Source organism: Triturus cristatus, chromosome 4_2 (genome assembly GCF_964204655.1).
Source record: "Triturus cristatus chromosome 4_2, aTriCri1.1, whole genome shotgun sequence".
In the NCBI taxonomy this organism is placed as follows: domain Eukaryota; kingdom Metazoa; phylum Chordata; class Amphibia; order Caudata; family Salamandridae; genus Triturus; species Triturus cristatus.
This window is the reverse complement of record NC_140586.1, coordinates 731,863,922-731,884,925: the sequence shown is the minus strand read 5'-3', so window position 1 is coordinate 731,884,925 and position 21,004 is coordinate 731,863,922. Positions and strand designations below refer to the sequence as shown.

General features: G+C 44.8%; 1 protein-coding gene across 1 annotated transcript in view; it reads left to right on the top strand.

Annotated features, from left to right (window-relative positions):
• Nucleotides 1-21,004, top strand: part of ZFYVE9 (zinc finger FYVE-type containing 9) — a 565,807-nt gene that overhangs the window by 450,236 nt on the left and 94,567 nt on the right. Inside the window, exon 10 of the mRNA XM_085602620.1 lies at nt 13,081-13,236. Coding sequence (XP_085458746.1) covers nt 13,081-13,236 — 156 coding nt within the window. The remainder of the gene's footprint in view (nt 1-13,080; nt 13,237-21,004) is intronic.

Below are 21,004 nucleotides of genomic sequence, written 5' to 3'. Positions count from 1 at the left end.
AGGAGGAGGAGCAAGAGGGTGGGGCTTTGTTTCAAATGCTCGTGGCAGCGCGGGAGCGGGGAATTGTCCACTATGCTTACGCGCAGATAGCTGCTTGCATTTTGTTGTAACTTGCATTTGTTTTAAAAAAGGAACTGAAACTTACCAGAAACGCTTCAAAGTTGCCGCTTTTTAACTTTCACGGCGTTTGCCAATCTTCACTTCGTTTGTCTCCCCCTGACATTCCCCTCGCCTGGCCTTATCCAATCGGGTGCAAGGAGGAGGAGCAAGAGGGTGGGGCTTTGTTTCAAATGCTCGTGGCAGCGGACGTGCGCAGCGGGCGCGCCAAAGGCGCGCCTGAGGCAAGCCCGTCTGCGCCCGTCCGCGCCCAGACGGGCCCCGGGGCCACAGACTCTGGCCTAATCACCATGTACTCCTCGATTTACTTGCGCTCATTAGCCAAGTGCTGTTCACCCATGAATCAAGCCACTATAAATCGCCTCAGGGAACTTAACATCTATGCTCATTCCCCTGACCATGGCTTTCCCCTCGCCCGTATCTCTCAATCCCTCAATACCAGCTCCCTCACACCCATTACACCTACCACTCTACGCATACTCTACCTCAACACTCGTTCATTGGTCAAACACACCAAACGGACATCTTTCTGCTACTTAGCCTTGAGCAGCCGGACATTCTCCTGCTTACGGAGACCTGGCTCACCCAGGACTCGTCACCTGACATTTTAGCAGCCCTCCCCTCGGAATACTACATTCTAGCCGCCAATCGACCCCAGGGCAAAACGGTGGTGGAGTGGCTGCTATTATCCACAAGAATCACGTTTTTACTGCCCTTAGCCCTTTGATTCTCCCTGAGGTGGAGAATTTAGTAATTGGGTTAGAGGCCACATCCGGCTCTATCGTCCTGGTGTTATTATATCGAGCACCTTTTGCCATGCCCACCTTCCCCTCAGCCCTTAGTGAACAAATGGCTAATCTTTTTACCAACTATGCTAGCATTATGCTAATAGGCGACCTGAACTATTGGTTCAACGACGCACGTGGTGGGCCCCATGCCGCAGAACTGTCAGAATTGCTTGCTTGTCTAAACTTCACTCAAAACGTCTCCACGCCTACCCATGCCAAAGGACACATCTTGGACCAAATATGGACCTCAAATCTTACCCTTTCAGCGCTCACTGTCTCACCCTGCATTTGGTCCGATCACCTCCTTATCGATTTCACGCTCACCGCTATTATCACCCCTAAGATTGCCTCAAAAGGCGGTGGCATATCAAGGAAATGGAGTTCTATTGATAAACACGCCTTTCTCGACACCCTAGCCAGGTCCAGCCCCCCCTTCAACTCAGATGTTGATATCATGAATACTACTATCTCCGACTGGCTACTTAACGCCTATAATTCTCATGCTCCCCTCATAAAATTTACTCGCTCCCGACACTCTGATCCTCTCAAGTGGTTCTCCACGGAACTTAGAAAACAGAAGCTGGAGTTAAGGCAAAAAGAAAGAAAATGGAGATCACACTATACTTCGGAGGATAAACTTCAGTTTTCCTCAGCCCGCAATGATTATAAAAAGACCATTCGCGAAGCCAAAGCCGCATACTTTTAAGCTAGAATTCTGAATGCTCAAAATAAATCTAAGGAGATCTTCTCCATTATTAACGATCTATGTAATTCAGACAGAATTCACCCCGATCAGCCATCCACTCAGGAGTTTTGTTATTCTTTGAACTCATTTTTCGTGGACAAGATATCCACAATTAAGGCCAGTATCCCCGCCACATGCTGCCCAGACCACTCTGATCTGGTCATGACTAACCCTGTTACCCTGGACCACTTTCCAGCTCTATGCCCTCAGCTCTTTTCAGAACTACTGGTCCGAGTCAAGTCGGGGTCACCTAACGACTGTTGTGCCCCTCATATCCTAAAAGAGGTTCTATCTGTCCTTCCCCATGTTGTACTCCCCTTCTTAAATGAATCCCTTACCCAAGGTAAGGTTCCCTCTGCCTTTAAGAATGCGATAGTGGTCCCACTATTAAAAAAAACACGGGGCTGACCCCCTGAATCATTCCAACTATCGCCCCATTTCTTTGCTTCCCTTCTTAGCAAAAATTCTTGAGGCTCACGTCACCAAGTCCCTCTCGAATTTCATTGAACAATCTGATTACTTGGAACCCAATCAAGACGGGTTCCACCCCGCACATTCCACGGAGACAGTCATCCTCGCCGTACTAGACACCCTGAGAGCAAATGCGGATAAAGGCAATCACCAGGCCCTCATCCTCTTAGATCTGTCGGCCGCGTTCGACACGGTGAATCATCATATCTTATTATCCCGTGTCGAACAAGCAGGTATACAAGGCCCCGCTGACAACTGGATCAAATCTTTTCTTCAAGACAGAACGCTGGCAGTCCGTCTAGGCACTTTCATCGCCCCCAGGGTGGTCACCTCCTGCGGAGTGCCTCAGGGTTTGTCACTCTCCCCTCTCTTATTCAATCTCTATCTCAGACCCCTCATTAGTTCCTTAAAAAATATGAAGGTCACAACTTTTAACTACGCAGATGACCTCCAACTCATTTTCACACTAGACGGGCCTAACTCAGCCTCTGACTTCCAAGCCACCATGCTACACATTCAGCGCTGGATGAATCTCAACCATCTCAAACTTAATCCTGGCAAGACTGAGCTAATCCTGCCAGGCACTAGCGCAACCATGTGGGGCCCTCAATTTTGGCCTGTTAACCTTGGACCACCTCCCTCCCCTTCTCCCTCAGTAAAAAGCCTTGGAGTGACTTTGAACGCCAATCTCTCGCTCAGGGGACAAGTGGGGTCCGTAGTTTCCTCATGTGTCTTTCAGTTGCGGAAACTCAAAAAAATTGCTCACTTACTTACCCCCTCGGCTCTCACTCAGGCAGTGATCGCCCTTGTTCTATCGCGCCTCGACTTTAGCAGCTCTATCTACTTTGGCCTGCCCATGTTCCTGCTCAAACGTCTCCAAATGGTACAGAACCAGGCAGCCAGATTAATACTCAAGCAACCCAAATGGCATACCGCCAGCCCCCTTTTGGCTAAACTACACTGGCTCCCTGTTGCTCAACGTGCAGCTTTTAAGATCGGCTGCCTCCTCTTCAAATCGCTTCATTGTAAGAGCCCTAAATTTCTCAGCAACTTGATCATAAAATACATACCACGCCGTTCTCTACGGTCCGGCAACCTCATGTTACTAGCTACCCCAACCATTAAACGGAAACGGCAGGGAGGGTGTAGGTTCTCTTACCTCGCGCCTGGCCTCTGGAACTCGCTACCTCTAGACATCCGAATGCAGAACAATCTATTGAGCTTCAGAAAGGCCCTGAAAACACAGCTGTTTGCACTATCATACAACTAGTCCGTCCGCCGCGTCTCCTTATGACAATGAAGTGCCATGAAACCTTCGGGTGTACGTGCGCTATACAAATCTTTTTTAACATAACATGGTAAGTAGGGGCAAGAGGACCTGGGATACGCAGCGGTGACCGGTGTTACTGAGGACTTTGGGACAACCAATAAAATTTATTGAAGGTCCCACTTTTTGTAATAACGAATCTAACATACTCTAAGCTCTTTCAGATTGTATTCATATAAGATTACATTCTAAGAAAGCTAGCTACTCTCTACTTAGTAGATCATGTACTCTCAGCTATGACCAGGTGGAGAATGGAAGTTCTACAGAACATATTCATTGGTGAAAGTCATGCTGCTACTTGGAGGAGCATCTGTATTTTCTGCTGTGAATAGTGTCTATTTAGATTTTGGAAGTTATTTTTTCAATTTAAAGGAAATCATGGTCCTCTTGACCAATATTTGATAAGACCGCTTGCAATTCAGTTCTGAAATGTTAAGAATTATGATGCTACAAAGGAAATGAGGAAAAGGTTTCTTTCATGTGATCAGAGTTCTTTATAAAGGCAATCATATTCGTGACAAGTTTATCTTTCATGCTTAATTTTTTGTAGAAAGTGCTGATATCCCCCTCACGTTGGCCCAAATTGAACTGGCGAAACCACTAACGAACATGTTATTGAGGAATGGTGCTTGTGCTAGGTGTTGGCAAGGCCAGTGGCAAAATACCTGCCTCTATAGCAAGAGTAGTGTACTGTAGTTTGGATGCATAGTTTGTGATTGGAAAGAGTCCAAATAGAGGGAGCAAGGTTAATAGGAGCCTTCCATGAACCATTGAATTGCTAACATCCATCTACAGTATGAGTGTCACTTTCACGTTTTAAGATGACCTGTTCTTTTTCATTTAAATCGTAGGTCTTTGGGGCGTGACCAAGGCGCTTCTCCATTGAGCACCATGATCCTAGCCCCCTGTCAAAGCCCACGATGCCGCTGAAAGTCCACCAACATAGGAAAGAATAAAGGTTCAAAAGCCTCATGGTCTTAACATCAAACAACATGGACAATTTGCTAGGTTAGAAGTAGAGCCAGGGGATCTGAGCAGTGGCTTCCAAGATGGCAGCAGTATGAGTTGCAGCTTTAGGGAGGTCAACTGGAACAGACAGAAGCAATGGGGCAGACGATACAAAACTGCTGCTGCCATGTCTGTAGCAGCAAGAGACCGTGGCCCAGAAGAAGGATACATGAATTGCAGCATTATGGTGAACATCTGGTGATTGGTAGCCATTGAGGACTATCGTCAGTTAATCTCTGGCGCTGGCGGGTGGCAAGGAGGAAGGATATGGTGGTTGGCTTGATCGCAAATCCTCCCTCCATTATGTTAGTGGAGTGGAGAGCTTACACTACGACTGGTCAGGAGTTGCCTTTACATACTGACCTGCGCCCCAGAGGATTTAAGCGGGTAGTCTTCTTGTAAGACACGTCTGGCGACCATATGGTGAGGCACTGCTTTATAGGATAGCGGATTATCAGAAAGTGACAAGCCAGTCCCATTAGAAGGGCCCCAGGAATGCCCACAGGAAAAGGTTTAAGGCAAGAAGATTGCGCTGAGGACATAAAAAAATGGGGACAGAGCTATGTTGTGGTACAGTAATTTTTAAGTTGACCTCTGTTTTGAAGCACAAAGCCTAGCACATCCACTTGGTTAGCACACCACTCACTCATTATGGCTGCAAATCAAGCTAAGATGCCCAAAGCGAAATCCATTAAAGAAATGTTTCATACGCAAAAAACAAGCCCTTACAAGGTGGATTCCTAAAATGTCGGATGCTGCACATCTCCAGCCCCATCCACAAAAGTGGACATATATACGTTCTTATCGGAATTCAGAAAATATATTTCCTCCTTACTTCAGGATTTCAACAAGGTGCTATCAGAACTGGATCACTCACTCCAAAACAGAACAAGCGCATCAAAAAGATGAACAGGCACTTCATACTGATACCTTGGAACAGCAATACCAAGTAATACTGGAGAAACTTGATGACTCTGAAAATCGCTCATGGTGCAATAATGTATAGCTCCTTCGTGTCGCAAAGGAAGTAGCTAACACAGACTTTGAATCCTCTTTTCCCAGCTGCTTTAACTACCTGAAGACAAGATAATCTAGAACGCATACAGGGTATTCTGTGTTTCAACAAAAGATTAATTTACTGCCAGAAATTTTTGACCTTTGTTCATTATTACCAGGAGAAAGAGAAGATGGTCCTCAAGGACCATAACCCAGAACCAATGCTTTTTAGGGGCGACACAATCCTATTTTTCCTGGATGCTCCTAATGCACATTGAAAAAACACAAATATATGTAATGTTACTGCGAATTTCTAGAGCGCACTTTCACCAAATGTTCTCTTGGTGCTAGGTAACTGATTCAACATTGATCTACAGTTATTGGTGGGCCTGTTTAAAGGGCCATGCCTTCAGTAGTTGTCTAAATCTAGCATAGTAGTAGTCCTAAATTCCAATGACAATGTATTCCTTGCGGCGCAATGACTGAGAGCCTACACCCTCCTGTTTTTTTTTTGGGTGGGGGGGGGTTTTGCATGAGGAAATAATTAGATAGTGTAGGTGGCTGGATCTCAGTTCTCTGGTAGGGCAGTATTTAATAACTCTGGATTTAACAAAGGCGGGACAGTTCATATATAAAGCCTTAAAGACTGTACCGCACACCTTGAACATTGTTCTCTGTGCGACTGGCAACCAGTGGAGGTCCTTAGTCACCTGGGAGATGTGACCATATTTGGGCAGATGATATATCAGCCGGGCGGCCTGGTTTTGAATTAGCTGGAGCCTACGCAGGAGGAATTTGGAGAGACCCAAATAGAGAGAATTGGCATAGTCAATTCTAGACATGACTAGAGCTATTATGACTTGGGTCACGCCTCCCAGGTGAGGAATTTCTTTATCTTTTTTATGCGTTGGAGTTGACAGAAGCTTGCTGATGTCACTGCACCAACCTGCTGCTTAACTCCTCATCAATGATACCGAGGCTTTTTACTGCCTTTTTGTGCAGGTGAGGAGGACCCATGTCACTGGGCCAGAGGGAGAGATTCCAGCGATCCACCTTATTTTTTGTGATAACTATCTCTGTTTTATCAGAGTATAGCTTTAGGTGGTTACTGTTCATCCAGTCCCGGATGAACAGCATAGTGTCTTGAAACTGCTGTCTCGATGTGGGGCTATCATTAATCATAAAGACAATTGCATGTCATTGGCATAGTTGAAGATATTGACTTTCTTGTTTTTAAGAGAGTTGATCAAGGGGCAAATGTAAATATTGATGAGGTGGGGAGCAAGAGAGTAGCCCTGTGACACCCCGCAATTTAGTTGTACCTCTGCCGAATTAAAAGGGGGTAACCTAACCGATTGAGATCTCTCTCTCAGAAATGAAATTATCCAGTTGAAGGCTGAATCCCGTAGACCTGCGGCCCTGATCTGGTCAGCCAAAAGGATATGGTTGTCCATGTCAAATACCGCAGACAGACTACGCAGACAGCCATTTTTAACCCTGTTTTTTGCGACTTTGCACTTGTTTTTTTTTGCACTTACTGCCTTTCTGGGGGGAATCCTAAACGGCAGCCATTTTTAGAAGGGGCCACGTCTTTTAGTCAGCGCTCTAGCCTCGCGCGCCGCCCTGACTCATTTCCTATTTAAATGAGCACAGAGCGGACGCGCAGCGCCTGACAGGTTATTTTGCTTGGGGGAACTGTTTTCTCTTGAATGTGGGTTTGAAGCGATAATGCCGAAAGTGGAATAAGAGTTAATCATTGTACTATTTTAATTGTATCCTACGGTCCATTTTTAACCCTGTTTTTTGCTACTTTGCACTTGCGTTTTTTTGCACTTACTGCCTTTCTGGGGGGAATCCTAAACGGCAGCCATTTTTAGAAGGGGCCACGTCTTTTAGTCCGCGCTCTAGCCTCGCGCGCCGCCCTGACTCATTTCCTATCTAAATGAGCGTGTGCTTCGTTCTGCTACTCAGGGTAAATACATGGTGGCCACTATTAAGCTGAAAAGAATGGGCGGCCGCTCTTTTTTCTACCTTGGTCCTGTACTTTGGAACTCTCTTCCAATAACACTCTGTACTGAGCCATCTTTTTTATCCTTTCGCAGAAGTCTGAAGACTTGGCTGTTTGACCAATAATCAGTTTTCCTTATTGTCTTTTAGCGCTTAAACTTGTTTGTTTCCTCCCCTGTCAGTCCTCAGCGCTGGGAAACCCTTGTTGGGTAGCTGTGCGCTTTATAAGAATATTGTAACATAACATAACAAGTAGCACCAAAGCTCGAGTATTGCCACTGTCTACTTCCTTTCGCATATCATCTACTACTGACATGATCACTGCTTGTGTGGAGTTTGCCGGCTGGAATCCCGCTTGACGCAAGTACAGGAAGTCTGAATCCTCTATAAATGAACAAAGAAAGCGGACTACATGTGCCTCAAGTAATTTTGCCAAATCCCATCTACAAAGGCAAAAAAATCCATACTATGGTGTTAACCCTTCTGCCTCTTTTTCACGATCAGCAGGAACTGTCAAGCAGGAAAACAGGTGTGAGAGGCACAGGAGGCTTTTGGTCTACCGATCACAAAATCCATTCAACAAGCAGCTAAGCACACTGTCGCAGACGATATCGAGCGGATGGCACAGTCAGAAATCAAATGCAAGACGTAAAGAGAGCTAAATACTGTCAACGAGAGAGAGAGGGAGAAAAATCCATCCTGTGTCCTCAGAAGAAGCCTAGAACATCGCCTTTGAATTACTTGTTATACTCTGCTCTTTTCAATAACTTTTAAAGATGTCGACTATTCAAGACTTATTTAAATATGGAATTCAGTTGTGGAGGGAGGTGGCCCCACTAATCCCCCTTACCTACAACTTCAACACACTTTGATGGTCATGGACATAATCATGTCTCAGTGGCCATCAAGCTATTTGTGTACTGTAAAATGGTTACTTTAACTGGTTGCTGTTTTTGTTTGTTATACTTTTCCTCTACACTATTAGCAGGCAGGGCAGGTAAATACATACGCAATTATGTGGCAGATGGTCAACAACAGGAAGGGGTTAGTCAGAACTAACCTAATTAATGTCCTCAAATATTCTAAACCTTTTCCGTCTATAACAGGATCTTTATTGCACAAACCTATACATAGGTAGAAGATGGTCCCACTGATTTTGGTTTCTATGACTGTACAAGCTCTTAATTCCCCAATTAAATGCAGAGTGATACTCCAGTGGCATAGTGCAAGGAAGCTGATATAGGCTTTCTTCAAGAGAACGACCTCCTTGCTGAAGATGTTTTAAGGTTACAATCTTATTAGTTCCTTTCTCAATTCCACGCCACCTAAGACGAGGACAGTGGCTATTCTTCGAAGGGGTGTAGACCTTTCTATAGATGCTAAACACAGATATATATAGAGGGTAGATCAGTGGGAATCTGAGGCAGAATTGGTCACGCTCCTGTAGCCTTGATATATATCTACACCCCTAATGAGGCAAAGAGCAACTTTACAATTTTTCCCTAGATTAGCTCAGTTTGCTCCTGGGGAACTAATGTGGGCGGGGAGGAAAGGGTTGATTTCAATAGACTTGGACATCCTTTCAGATAAATTTCAGACGAGACAGAGCACTACAACAGCCCGCCACCCTCCGCTTTGGGAATAGGTGATTCAAATCTCTTGGATATCTGACGACATCACCACAACAGCGATGTAGTCTACATGTTCTGTTCCATGGCCCACAAATCCGACTCTAGGATTGATTATTTCCAAAATTCTAGAGATTTGTTACCTAGAATCCTGGATTCCTGTATTGGTGTCAAGACTGTCGTACCGTGCTTCTAAATGGCTACAGAGGAGCGTTCTCCCCCTGCAGGGGCTCCACCCACACTCCTGGCTTGTAAATGAAATAGCCTTGTGAGCCCCGGCACTATGGGTAAGTATTAGGGAAGTGATAGAAAGATACTTCATGGAGAATGGCAGTGGCGAGGTAAACCAATCTACTCTGTATGAGGTAGTGAATACAGTGATAAGAGGGGTACTTACGTTACTTACAGCCACCTTCAAATTCTTGCCAAGCAGACGTTTTAGGCTCGTCATAAACAAGGGTACTGTATGTGGTCACTTAGAGAGCTGCGCAGAATAAGAGGTGAATTTGAAAAATGTATTATGAAGGAAGCGACTAGAAAGCATCTTTATGTCAAGAAGACATACTATGAAAAAGGGGATAAGGCTGACAAACGTCTTGTATATAGACTGAGACTGGCAAGGGCACAAAACCACAATAGGGAGATCGTGGATGAGGACTGTAAATATTCCACCACCTCAGAGATCCTCACAGTCTTCCTGCTCTTCTACTCACTCTTTCGGCACCAAAAAATAGACTCAACCAAACAATATGACTAACTCAGTGGCTGCATCCTTTCAAGCTGATATCGAGGCATTGGGGAATGACATTTCAGTGGATGAGGTTAGGGATTCCATCAAAAGAATGTCTAGCTGACTGTACCTGACTGCTTCCCAGCCTCATTCTATAAAACCTTCATGACTGTTCTAGCAGATAGCCCTCACAAGAGAGTTTAATTATTTCCTGACATCCAAGTAAGTCGTGCAGACTATGGTTGCTACACCTTTATCTCTCTTACTGAAGCCTGACAGAGATTCTCTGCTTTGCAGATCCTACCACCCATTAGCACTGCTGAATTGTGATTTGAAATTATTTGCTTCAGTTAGAGTACAGACACTTAATTCATTATGGCCCAAACTGATATCTATCCAACAATTGGGATTCATCAACACCTAGAAGGCAGGTGGCAAGGCTGGCATTTAACCAGAAAGAGGTGGCAGTCCAGAGCAATGAGCTGATGATCCTTCTCTAGCTTGATGCAGAGCAGGCCTTTGACAGGGTTGATGGGCCCTACTTGATGAAAGCATTGGACAAGCCACAACTAAGCCCAAAGGTAAACGTTCTAATTCAAGTCTCCTATAAAAACCCCTCCACCAAACTAAGTATAAATGGTAAATATTTAGCTAATATACCCAGATCGAGATGGGATGAGACATGGATGCCTCTCACCCCTAATGTTTGCGCTTTCCTTGGTTCTAGACTTGTTTTACATAATCCAGACATTGAGTCTCACAATGGGAGTTGTGGAGCACAAATAGGCACTATTGGCCAACAGTATTCTTTGATTTATAACCCGTGCAGGGCCATCTATACAAGCATTGGATTTGGAGCCTTACCAATTCGCTGATATTTCTGGGTTACAGATTATTTATTTGAAATCCCCGGCCAAAGGCAAAATAAACCCACATAACATGCCTTAGGAATCATTAACACAAGTTGGCTTTGCTTGGGCTGAAAATCCTAATAGATACCCGGGCATCGCTTTACTTTCCGCTACAAAGAGCATATACGACTGCAATATTCATCCTCTTCGACAAACACTATAGAAAGACATGTACTGCTGTGGCAAATTAGAAATGTCATGGGTGGGGAGGATAGCCAGCCTAACAATGAACGTTATGCCCCCTCCTAAATGTAGCCAAATCACTGCCTCTTAACTTCTCCAGATCAACAATAACCCACATTCCAAAGAAGATGCATGGTTTCATTTGGAAAGCTAGATCGCCCATACTAGAACAACACTATCGCATAAATAGGGAGGAGGCTTAGGCCTCCCAGATGTTGACACACATTGAGGCGGCCCAAATACACCCAGTTATTGACTGGAACTATAATCCAGAATTAAAGACATGGAAAAAGGTAAAGCAGGAATTCTCCAGAGCTCCTCTTTGTCACTTGCTGTGGCAGCTCTCCCCTAAAGCTAGACCCAAAACACTCACGTTCTTGTAAGCCACATCACGCTTAATAGACTACTGGTAGCTGGTAATGAGGAGGGAAGACTCTTCGCCTGACTCCTCTCTCTTGATGCCAGTAGTTCAAAATCTGTACTTTCCGCCAGGCCTATTTGATCTGCACTTCTGTAGTTGGAACCCAAATAACACTCCATTGCTGGGGGAATTTTTGGAAAATGGGTACTTTTTGTCTTGCGAGGTACTAAGACAGATTTGATTTGACTGTAGAAGATGAATATAGTCTATTGTGAATTTTATATTTGGTTAACAACTGAGAACTAAAAGAAAACGTGAGCTGGTAATCTTTTTTTGTGAAAAGAGCAAGTCACAAGGGCATCACGTGGGTTTATCGATACATTGAAGAACTCGTGTCTGTTGCCTATACACAAATATGTAATACATTGGGAAAAGCTTTTGGAGAAGGAAATCCCAGATACGACCTGTTTGGCTATCTGGAAGAGTCCTGCCAAATCTTAAAATACATGCAGCAAACTCCGTTAAGGTTATTATCAGGTGGTATCTCTCTCCCACCAGATAGAAGGCAATGTTTGAGAGACCCGATACTTGTGGGAAGGGTCTTAGGAGTAGGATATGCTGCTTCATACATCTTGCTCATGCATGCATGTTCAAATATTCTGGTGTGAAATCCTGTCAGAAATGAAGGCCGTAACTAGTTTTACTCTATCACTGCGATCCTTGATTATTTTGTTGGGGGGGACCGGTAAAAAACATTATATTTCATTTGTTGTCACTGATAAGGAAATAAATTTTGCATTTTCTACTGTCTGCCAGATTGTTCACTGCCCAGTTCTGGAAATTGCGAACAACTTTCCAACTTAACATGTGATGGGGGGAAAGGTGTGGAATGTTTCTGCAATGGACATGCTTTTGGCTGTTGTACATGAAGGTGTTCACAAAGTTGAGAGGGTGTGGCTCCCATGTTTTACTCATATGAAGGGAAACTCGATAATGGGATGTGACCCCCCTGTCCTGTTTTATGTATTGCTCCGTGCCAGGGTGTATGGGATGTCTCCCCCAAGATACGATACTACTCCAACATCTTGAGCGGAGAAAGGGATTGTGATATGTTTGCCATGTGACTTGTTATATATTTTGGCAATAGCAATGTTTATGGTCCTCTACCAAAACAGAAGATTGAGAAATAGCGGAAATTTGTCATTTTTAGTCTGAGCTGCCTGCTATACTCTTTAAATTATAAAAGTTCCATGTGATAGCCAATATCCATGTAAACAAAATCGAGAGGCGTTGGCCTAGTGGCTAGGGCGGTCGACCTAGAATCTGGGGAACTGGGTTCGGGTCTCGGCAACGACGCTGAACATCCTGTGATTCTGGGCAAATCACTTAATCTCCCCGAGCCTAACAAAAAAACAAAAAATGAATGTGTCCTCATGTAACGCAACTGGTGCTATGTAAAGTGCTCTGATACCTGATACCTTCAGGTCAAGTTCGCTATATAAAACTCTGTTTATAAAAAAAAAAAGTTGATAAATCAATGTTCTTAAATATGACCGATACCCACAGTGGAGAAAAATGATTGCTGATAGATATATTTCAGCTTTTTTCAGGCTATAAAAGAACATTTAATTAGTTTTATAACCATTCACGTCATTTCTTAATGCAAATCTTAAATACGGTTATTACATTTGTAGTGAAAAGTAATTTATCATTTGCCTCATATTTGCAATGATGCATTGATATTCTTGTGAAGGATACTGCTGATAAATGCTGGTCCAAGCCTCACTTATTTCTTTTGTTCTCCACAGATGTCAACAGGAAATGCTGGTGTTTCACTACCAAGGGAATGCATGCAGTTGGCCAATCCGAATTAGTTATTCTTTTGCAGTGTTTGCAAGATGAAAAGTGTCTTCCCAAGGATATCTTCAGCCACTTTGTGCAGCTTTATAGGGATGCCCTTGCAGGTAAAAATGATTACTGATTGACGTTTCATGAATACTACGCTAATAATGTGAGACTATGCTTCTGCGTTGCAAAAATCTACTCGGAACAACATTTTTATTTTCCTAACATCAGTTATTGTCTGTTTTGTGACTAATATAACCTATCTTGTGTTTTGGAAGGGGTCTTTTATTTCTTTGTTAAATTCTCCTCGGGTAGAAAAGTGGATTAATAATTAGGGGAAAGAAGCCTCTATTTTGATGTGAGCTGGAGCTGAGGTCCTATAAATGTAAACAGTTTAGTACTTAAGATACAAAGTGGGGTTGGTACCTTGATGCACAAGCATCTCTCAGAAAACAAATGTATTTATGGTATGTACATACTGTATGTTTAGGAAATATACACTTTTAGAGAAATGGTAAAAAAACAGCTACAGAAAATAATCGATACCTTAAATTCAGTGCTTTGTTGTACTGTTGACTGGGTCTTAGCCACGCTTCCGGCTGAACTGAAAAACAGTTTCACCTTCTGACTCAGTCTTTGTTATTAATTGTCATCTTCCAGCTGGGCAAAGGAGGACACTGTGGCTGCTCTGGGCTTCCCAAGGTCTGATATATCTGTATTTGTGATCCCACTGAAGCCTTGAAGATTGAAATCAGAAGCTCCAAGTGGATAAACTTGAAAACTGTAACCACAAGATTGTGTTGGCACTTGGCACACTTCAACGACTTTTCCCGCACCTTTTCCCTCTATTTTCAAGTAAACAAATTCTTAATCAGAGCAACACTTGGAGGCATGACTTGGCAAATTTTCGTGTGATCAAATACCATGTTTTCTTAGCTGAAGAATTGAACTTAGCAGCAAATGGCTTAGAACAGGTTGATCTAGGAAAGCTTTATTATTAAGGGTGCACAGTTGTTGAGTAAGCTCAGCGTTTGGGAGATGAAACATTTCAAAGTCCAAATTTCCTAAAGATCTAAGTGTCTTCTTATGGATTCAAGTTTTCCAAACTTGAGAAACACACCCTATGCTATCAGGTCACAGTTTACAGTGGGGTGCATACAGCTCAACCTCCGTTTTCAATCGGGGATCCAACAAAAGTCCTGGTACACTAGCCTCATATTTCTTCTGCAGGGATTCTGTGAGTTCTCTAATCTGTATGGACTTCAAGCAGGGTAGTTTCCCTGATACAGAGAATGGGTAGAGGAGTTGGCCTGACGGCTAGGGTGGTCCACCTCAACACTGGGGAACCAGGTTTGTGTCTCGTAAAGGATGTGCACCATCCTGTGATTCTGGGCAAATCACTTAATCTCCCCGTGCCTAACAAAAAATGAATGTGTCCTCATGTAACGCAACTGGTGCTCGTGTAAAGCGCTCTGATACCCGATACCTTCGGGTCAAGTTTGCGCTATATAAAACTCCATTAAAAAAAAATGGACGTCAGAAGATTTAAAAGAAAACTGGTTTCTAGTTGTTTTTCTTTAGGTGGCAGGAGTGCACAGTCCCAGATTCCAGCACTACTTTAATTTCCCAGTGGTTATAATCAGTGGTGACCTATGAACATTTCTCTGTACAAATTTCCAGTATGTCCCCACCTACATATTACAGCACTTCTTGCTCCTGGGTAAGCACATTCGAGGGTTTTCCAAGATAGCAGAATAGAGGGCTAATGCTGTTCTCTTCAATCAATCAGGGTTTTATTAAGCGTGCTACTGGTCCGTGAGTGTTTCAAGGCGCCAAGGGGGTGTGGGGTTTGCAGATCCGTTAGCCGAAGAGCCAGGCCTTGAGGGCCTTCCTGAAGGTGTTCAGGGAGAGGGCGAGTTTGATGTCTGCCGGGAGTTCGTTCCAGGTTTTGGTTGCAATGTGAGAGAAGGATCTTCCACCTGCTCTGACTCTGCAGATGTGCGGGGTTTCGGCCAGTGTGAGGTTGGAAGATCGGAGCTTTCTTTTGGGTTTGTGGAAGTTGATTCTGTCTTTGAGGTATTTGAGTCCGGTGTTGTGTAGTCGTGGATGAGGATTTTGAAGGTCGATCTTTTCTCCACGGGGAGTCAGTGGAGCGTTCGAAGGTGTTGGCTGATGTGTTCGTGCCGGGGGATGCCATTCTCTTGTGCTCCCAAAACCTGCCTAAGCCAGCCCATGGCCGTGGACTGCCTTCTCCCCCATGTTGGTCACAGTTTTATTGCAAGGGTGTCTCTGGGAAAGCTATCCTTAAAAGCACTTCTCTGTCATTGTATTGAAATAGGTTTTTGCCTTTTACCAGTTCCTTTAGTTGACACTGTAAATATGGCACTCCTGTGTACCCTATTATTTATTTAGAAATCTGTTTATTGAAGTTTAAATGACATACATCATACCACGAAGTAGAATAATGTACAGTTACAAATGGTGCACAGGAGAATATTCATGTTAATGCAACATTAACTGCGACAATGGGGAGCAACTCTTATACCATGTCCATACTGAAGGTCTCAACGGCTGTGGTTACACTTGTTGAATTGCTATGCATCTCGAGATCTCCCCCTGTGTGGGGAACTATAATGTGGAGGCATTGCATCTGCGTTTACTGTCCTGTAGCTGCTCATCATAAACAGATAACCAAATTCTTTATCAGGAACAAGATTACGCAGTTGGGAGACTAACACCCCTGCAGAGTAACAACAATAAAACTCGATAGCAGCGCCCGGTGTTTGTCCAGGCATCCCCTTTCCGCCACCACCCGGAGCCGCTACCCACCCCCCCCACCTCCCCCCCCCTATCCCCTCTTCAAGATAGCACACAACCAGCGGTGCGTGTGTTCCTATGGTTCACCATTTCAACCCAAGGTATGACATCGTATGTTGCCGCACCCTGTCAGGCAGGTCAGCCCCTCGCCAGCTAGCGTGACTTCCCCAAGTTACCCCCCATTTTCCTCTGCGACAGTCTCTCCCAATTGCAGCATGGACTGTACCAGTGACTCCCACTGGGCCGCTATGGGTGTCGTCCTGAGCCCTAATGTTTCCTCTCTCCAGAGGGCCACGCCCTCCGCCTTCGCCCAGACCAGGAAGGAGCCGCGCCACGCCTTTACATGTGGAGGGGCATCTGCCTTCCAGCGCTTAGTGAGAAGTCGCTTCGCCACCTCAAACCCTAGGTCTAGAAATCTAGAGGTGACCTTTGTGGGGGGCGTTCTGTGAAAAAAATGCAGCAAGTGGGATGACCACTCGAAGGGGATATCACGCCCTGTGCATTCGCAGAGCGTGTCTCGTATCGCCCGCCAGAAGACGCCCAAGACTGGGCAGCTCCACAACATGTGAATCAGTTCAACGTCCAGCTCCGCGCAACGGGGGCAGCAAGCATCCGCGCGGCGAAAGTATCTGTTGATAGAAGCGGGCATAAGGTATGCCCTGTGCAAAATGAAGAATTGGATTGGTCGGAAGCGCATGTTTCGGGGAACCCTTCTCGGACCCTGTAGCACCCTATCCCACTCCTTGTCGGTCATGGGTCGGTCTAAATCCGCCTCCCACTTTCCCCGCAGTGTCGCCAGGCTCACTGCCACGTGCGCACGTAGAGCCGAAGCAAACCATCTAACCAGGTGTCTCCCACGTCCCATCACATGAAGGTACTGTATCACTAAGTGCTGCTCTGGCTCCTCTGTTAGGTCTCCCCACCGCTCCGCCAGTGTTTCCACCAGGGCCCGGTGCCGAAGGAACTGGCCGGGGGCCAGTCCTGTTTCCTCCGCCAGAGTGGTGAATGAGAGAAGAGCCCCATCTCGATAAAGGTCCTCTAAAGTGCACACGTCCACTGCGTTCCAGTCTTCCAGCTCTGAAACCCCAAGCACCCCACGCCCACCAGGGGAGCCCTCCAACGGTATGGCCGGTGCATAGGGGATCCTGGACCGGGTGAGACGAAGACACCGACGAAAACATTTGTAGGCCACCGCCAATAGGAGCGGCGCAGGCCTCTCCACCTCCGCCGCCGGGTGAAAGAGCCCGAGGAGGCTAGTCAACGAAAGAGGGGGGGTTATCGCAGTTGCGGTGTCGTCAAGGCCTCTGTCTGCCAACCAGCGAGCTATCCATTGAAGCTGCGCCACCAGATAGTAATGCTCGAAACATGGCATAGCAAGTCCCCCCCTGTCCAACGGGGAGGTACAATTTGGGCAGCGCGACTCTGTGCCGCGCGGCACCCCATATGAAGTCTCGGAGGGAGCGCGTCAAGCCCGTGAAAAAGGATACCGGGACATAGATGGGGAGGTTGGCAAAATAATACAGTAGTCGGGGCAAGATCACCATTTTAACTAATGCTATTCGGCCAGTAACCGAGAGAGGGAGGGTACTCCAAAATTTCACCCGGGCCCGGACTCCAGATACAGCCTTTCCCAGATTGCCATCCAGGAGATTCGCCGATTGGCGATATATCTGGATACCCAGATAGCGAAAGGTGTCCGGTCGCCACTGCACCTGTATTCCCCCAAGGCGATAACTAGGATCCGTGACGTCTGGTCCGAACGCGTAAAAGCAGGACTTGGCGGCATTTATCCGGAGCCCCGAAAGTCTCTTGAATTTGCACAAAATGCGCTCCAGCTCAACAGGGATTTAGGCCACGTCCCTGACGAAGATCAGCAGGCCGTCCGCATAGAGGGACACCTGGTGCACCGCATCGCCCAGCGGGATGCCGCCGGTCAGCCTCTTGCGAAGCTTAGCTGCCAATGGCTCCATTGCGAGCGCAAACAAGAGGGGTGACAGTGGACACCCCTGCCTGGTGCTGCGACCAACCGGGATGGCGTCCGATATGTACGGTCCACTCCTGTGTACCCTATTATAATCCTTTTTGTTTGGTACAGATGACATCTTTAACATACCCCTCCATTCTCTTCTAACCACTTTATTCTCTGAAGTCACTGTTCCACTTCCTTCAAAATAGGTATATTGTCCTTCTGATTAACAAAAAACAACAAAAAAAATAGGTCTTGACTTTTCGGCCAACTACCTGCCAATATCTCTCGTCTGCGGTTACCAAAGTATTGGAACTTAATTTGACTAAAGAATTCTGAACCTTTCCAGAAACTAATGGAGTGCTGCATGATCCCCAGATTTTTGTTTCCCTTCTGGCTACAGCACAGTAAGTGTGCTTTGTGCAGCGTTCAACGATCTATGCCTCACTGCTGGCTTTGTCAGTGCAGTGATCCTTCTAGATCTGTAAGTGGCATCTTGCACCGTTGATCAAACCCTTTTAAATGACATGAAGTGATGCTGAGATCAGTTGGTTTACATCTTTTGGTATATACTACACAGAGTTAAGTCAGGTCCTTTTATGTTAGCCACTTCTTCGGTGTTCCATTGGGATCTGTACACTTCCTAAATCTATTCAACCTCTAGACGCATGTTTCTGGATATTATCCTTAATCAGTAGAGATAGAAACAAATTTCATCAAGGGTTGATGAGAAAGCTCTGCAACCCCAGATGAATTTCGTGTTTTTTATCTCTACTGATGAAGGATAATATCCAGAAACATGTGTCTACAGATTCACAGCACTAACCTGCACCAACTTTGGTGGGAAACTTCAGCAAAAATTCAAGTAAGCATTTAAAGTGAACTGCATTTACCCTAATGCTAAGGGGTAAACTATGCTGGGAGGTGAAGCAGTGTGCTCCTATCCCCCTTCAGTGGTGTCAAAAGTGGCTTGTTAGGATTTTGAAGTAATGAGGAGTTATTAGCATCTGAATGTTGAGTCTCCAGAATTTTACAGGAGATGGCCAACACATCAAACATCAAGTGCTTGCATACAAGATTATCTCGGGAGGTGACTATATCTTAGCAATTCTGTTAGACTGTGAAAGGTCTGTGTAACTGTGTGGGGTCTCTCCCTTTGGGCGGGTAAAACTATTGAGTTGCTTGAGTTTTATGTCTGAAATACTGTGTGGTTTGTCGCACGGGGTGATGTACCACATTCATCCCAGGATTGATTTGTTGTTCATGGATGTGCAGATCTTTCAACAGGTGGCTAAATGCGACATTCCGACTTACCAGTCAAACTCCATTATTTATTATTGAGCCGCAGGACCCCGAAACAGTGGAAAGCGTAAATGGAAACTCTTGCTAAGGATATGTTCTGACAGTGTGTTAAGGAGAACATCTCATTTTAGTTTGGAAATAAAAATAAGATTTCTCGACAACGTGGTGTGATTTAGTGATGTGTAAGGTCTATACCCGGCCATATGCTTCTTTACTGAGCTTAGTGTATTAAAGGCTTCCGGGGTAGCTGTAGAGAGCTCAGGCGGTCCTCCAAAGACTAGAAATATAAAATGTAATCACTGAGAGTAAGACTTGTTCAGATGAAGTATTTCATTCAGCATCTGAGAAAGAAGGAACTCTCTACAAGGGGATTTCTGCTCTCTGATTAAATAAAGATGTATCAGGCCCTACTTTGTACAAACTTGGAAGAAAACAGACAGGCAATTAACTGAATAATAAATGAAGGGCCCCTCTTGAGGTTACCCAGTGAGAAGTATTAAAAAACCTTTACATGGAGTCCAGGGAAGTGGTTGGTGTCAGTTATTTGCATTTCGATTTATTGTTGTATAAAGATATATCAAACTTTTGTGTGAAGAATTGCACATTTTATTTGGATTTTGCGTTGAATGTGCGATTTTTTGCTTAACTTTACTTATAAGCGCTTCAATTTTGAATTATAATTATTGTACAGAAAAAAACGCAATATACAATTTAATAAGGGTATTAAAATGGTAATTTCCTGTTTAAAAAAAACATTATTTACTACTCTGAATAGCCAAGGTTTCTGCAAAGCTCATAAAAATAGCATAAGAAGACCCAATAGCCAAATTTAAGGGCAAAGAGAACTTTAACCCTCTTCTGTGTTGTGTATCCTATTGAGGACAGAACATCCCTCCAGGATTTCTTTACATGGCATCACTTTTGATTTAGCAGTCCTCTGGAGACAGTGAAATCATGATTGCATTTTCTTTATGTGAGAGTAATTTCATTACCAGGTTTGTTTTGTGCCCCACAGTGACCCTGAAATGGGAAAAAGCATGATGCGTCTTTCACTTGCAGCTAGATTCAAAACACCAAGGCAGCTCCAACCTTGCAAGTTCTTATTCTTTCTTTGCGGGATACATTCAGCAAACATACACATTAGGCAGAATTCTACCTTTATTGCTATAAAACATCTTTTAGGTTGATTTGAGGTAGTGCTGCTTACTTTTGATGTGTTTTTCGCCACTCATTAACTTTGTGTTTTGTCGGCAGACTGCTGAAGTGTTCGCTTTCTTTTTATTACACATACCTTAACCCCTTGCATGCCCGCCCCTTTCCCCGCCCAGTGCCGCGCTTTGTATTAGCGGGCGGAGTTCATGACGAGCTGGACTCGTCATGGGCACAGCGCCACCGCAGCCCATGACGAGTCCAGCTCGTCATGGGCACTGAAGGGGTTAACAGTAACACATGCAACATTAGCTTTACATATCAGTACAGCAGGGATAATATTGTTTTCCTTGATGTAGAGTTGGGCATTGAAAATAATAAAATAGAGAGCAGACTCTTACGTAAACAACATCTTGGAACTCGATATTACATGCTTCGAGTGCACATCCTAAATGTCAAATAGATGCTGTCCCCTTTGGGGAGATGACCAGGGCAAGACGCAACTGCAGTAATGACCAGGAATGTGAGAAAGTACTCAACGAAATTGAAATGAGGTTCCTTCATTGAGGATATAGTAATTAGGTGTTCAACGCTGCAAGAAAGCGTATCACCAAGACAAGTAGATCAGGGACACTTTCCATTAAACAATGGAT